We start from the raw sequence: 1,362 nt of genomic DNA on the forward strand, positions 1-1,362 counted from the left end.
CTTGAATTTTGTTTGAATACCATAAAAAATCATTAACCATGGATTCACTAATTAGCTCAACAACATCAAAATCATAAATTTAATTTGACATTCTTTCAAGTTCTGTAATTAATGAATTTTCTGTTATGTAGAGGCTCGTTAAGTAGATGATATTTATTATTAACCATCGTGTATGGAAGGTGGACTTAAGCTGAATAACACCTTTTCGGATCAGTAGTCTTTTGTAACCCGCGATGAACTACATGGTCTCCGATTTCGACCGCGCAGATAGTTTGATTGGTTGGTTGGTAAATTACAACTTTGGCTTCCAGCATGGGCAGATATCGAAGAGAATCTCTCAAGATTCGGTATATAATAGAACGTATGAGTACCTGCTATTTTGTATTCGTCGTTGACTTCAGATGGACTGCAATTGATCAGTTGCCTCACGATGCCGACAATCAATGCAAATTCGGCAGATGTAAATTTTTGCTAGACAACTGGTCGATCTTTGCCCAACTTGAGTCTTGAATTTTGAAATTGATTGAAATGTACCTTCAATTCCAAAACGAATAGTCGTGATGAAAATATTATATCCTTGAGCTCTTATCAATATTTATCTTTATAATTCTGTTTTAAGCCTTATTATTCCATTTTACGTGACATCGGTAATTTTAATACTAATAAAATACATGAAAAGCGAACAATAATCAACAACATGTGGATTTCTGATTGAGATCAGCTTTAGACTTGTCATTCTTCATCATACAAGTTTCACGACCATCTAATTGTTCCAATACATGAGGTAGTTGATTTTCTAGAATGATGAAAGAAGTTGGCTGAGTCGTTCATTAGCTTATCAATCTTGAGAATTTATTTGATTGACAGCATACAGGATTCTAGCCTCGTTAAAGTCTTCCAATCAATGAGCCTTGGTCTCGAGTTGCTGTTCAAACGTTTTGACACGGAGACAGTTCATTAAAAGGTTAAAGCTGAATGTAATAAGACTTCTGTGTCCTGGAACTGGTACCTATTGTTTATTTGTGAACAGAGACGTATTTTAGAAAAATGCCTCTCGAGGCCGGAAATGAAAAAAAATTTCAGATAGCCTGAGATGAATTTTGAGCATTTTTGGAGGACTCTCCCCCTAAATACGCAACTGTTTGTGTGTTCCTTTACCGGTTCCAATAGTCTGATAGCAACTGCATTCTCAAGGATTGCCATCGACTCGTTGCTAGTGGGTATCGCCGACCTCTGCAATTTTGATCTGCGATTAAAATTATCGATGTGGGTTGATAATAACTGCACCAATTAGTTAAACGCCAGTAAACTCAAGGCTCCTTAACAGTTTGTTTTATGCATGAAATAAGTTGATGGGTTCGC

General features: G+C 36.3%; 1 protein-coding gene across 1 annotated transcript in view; it reads left to right on the plus strand.

Moving 5' to 3' along the window:
• Nucleotides 1–312: 312 nt before the first annotated feature.
• Nucleotides 313–1,362, plus strand: part of LOTGIDRAFT_159266 (hypothetical protein) — a gene marked incomplete at both ends in the record, with an annotated part of 15,779 nt that continues 14,729 nt past the window's right edge. The window contains one exon of the mRNA XM_009053604.1: nucleotides 313–347. Coding sequence (XP_009051852.1) covers nucleotides 313–347 — 35 coding nt within the window. The remainder of the gene's footprint in view (nucleotides 348–1,362) is intronic.

Source organism: Lottia gigantea, assembly GCF_000327385.1.
Source record: "Lottia gigantea unplaced genomic scaffold LOTGIsca_20, whole genome shotgun sequence".
NCBI lineage: Eukaryota > Metazoa > Mollusca > Gastropoda > Lottiidae > Lottia > Lottia gigantea.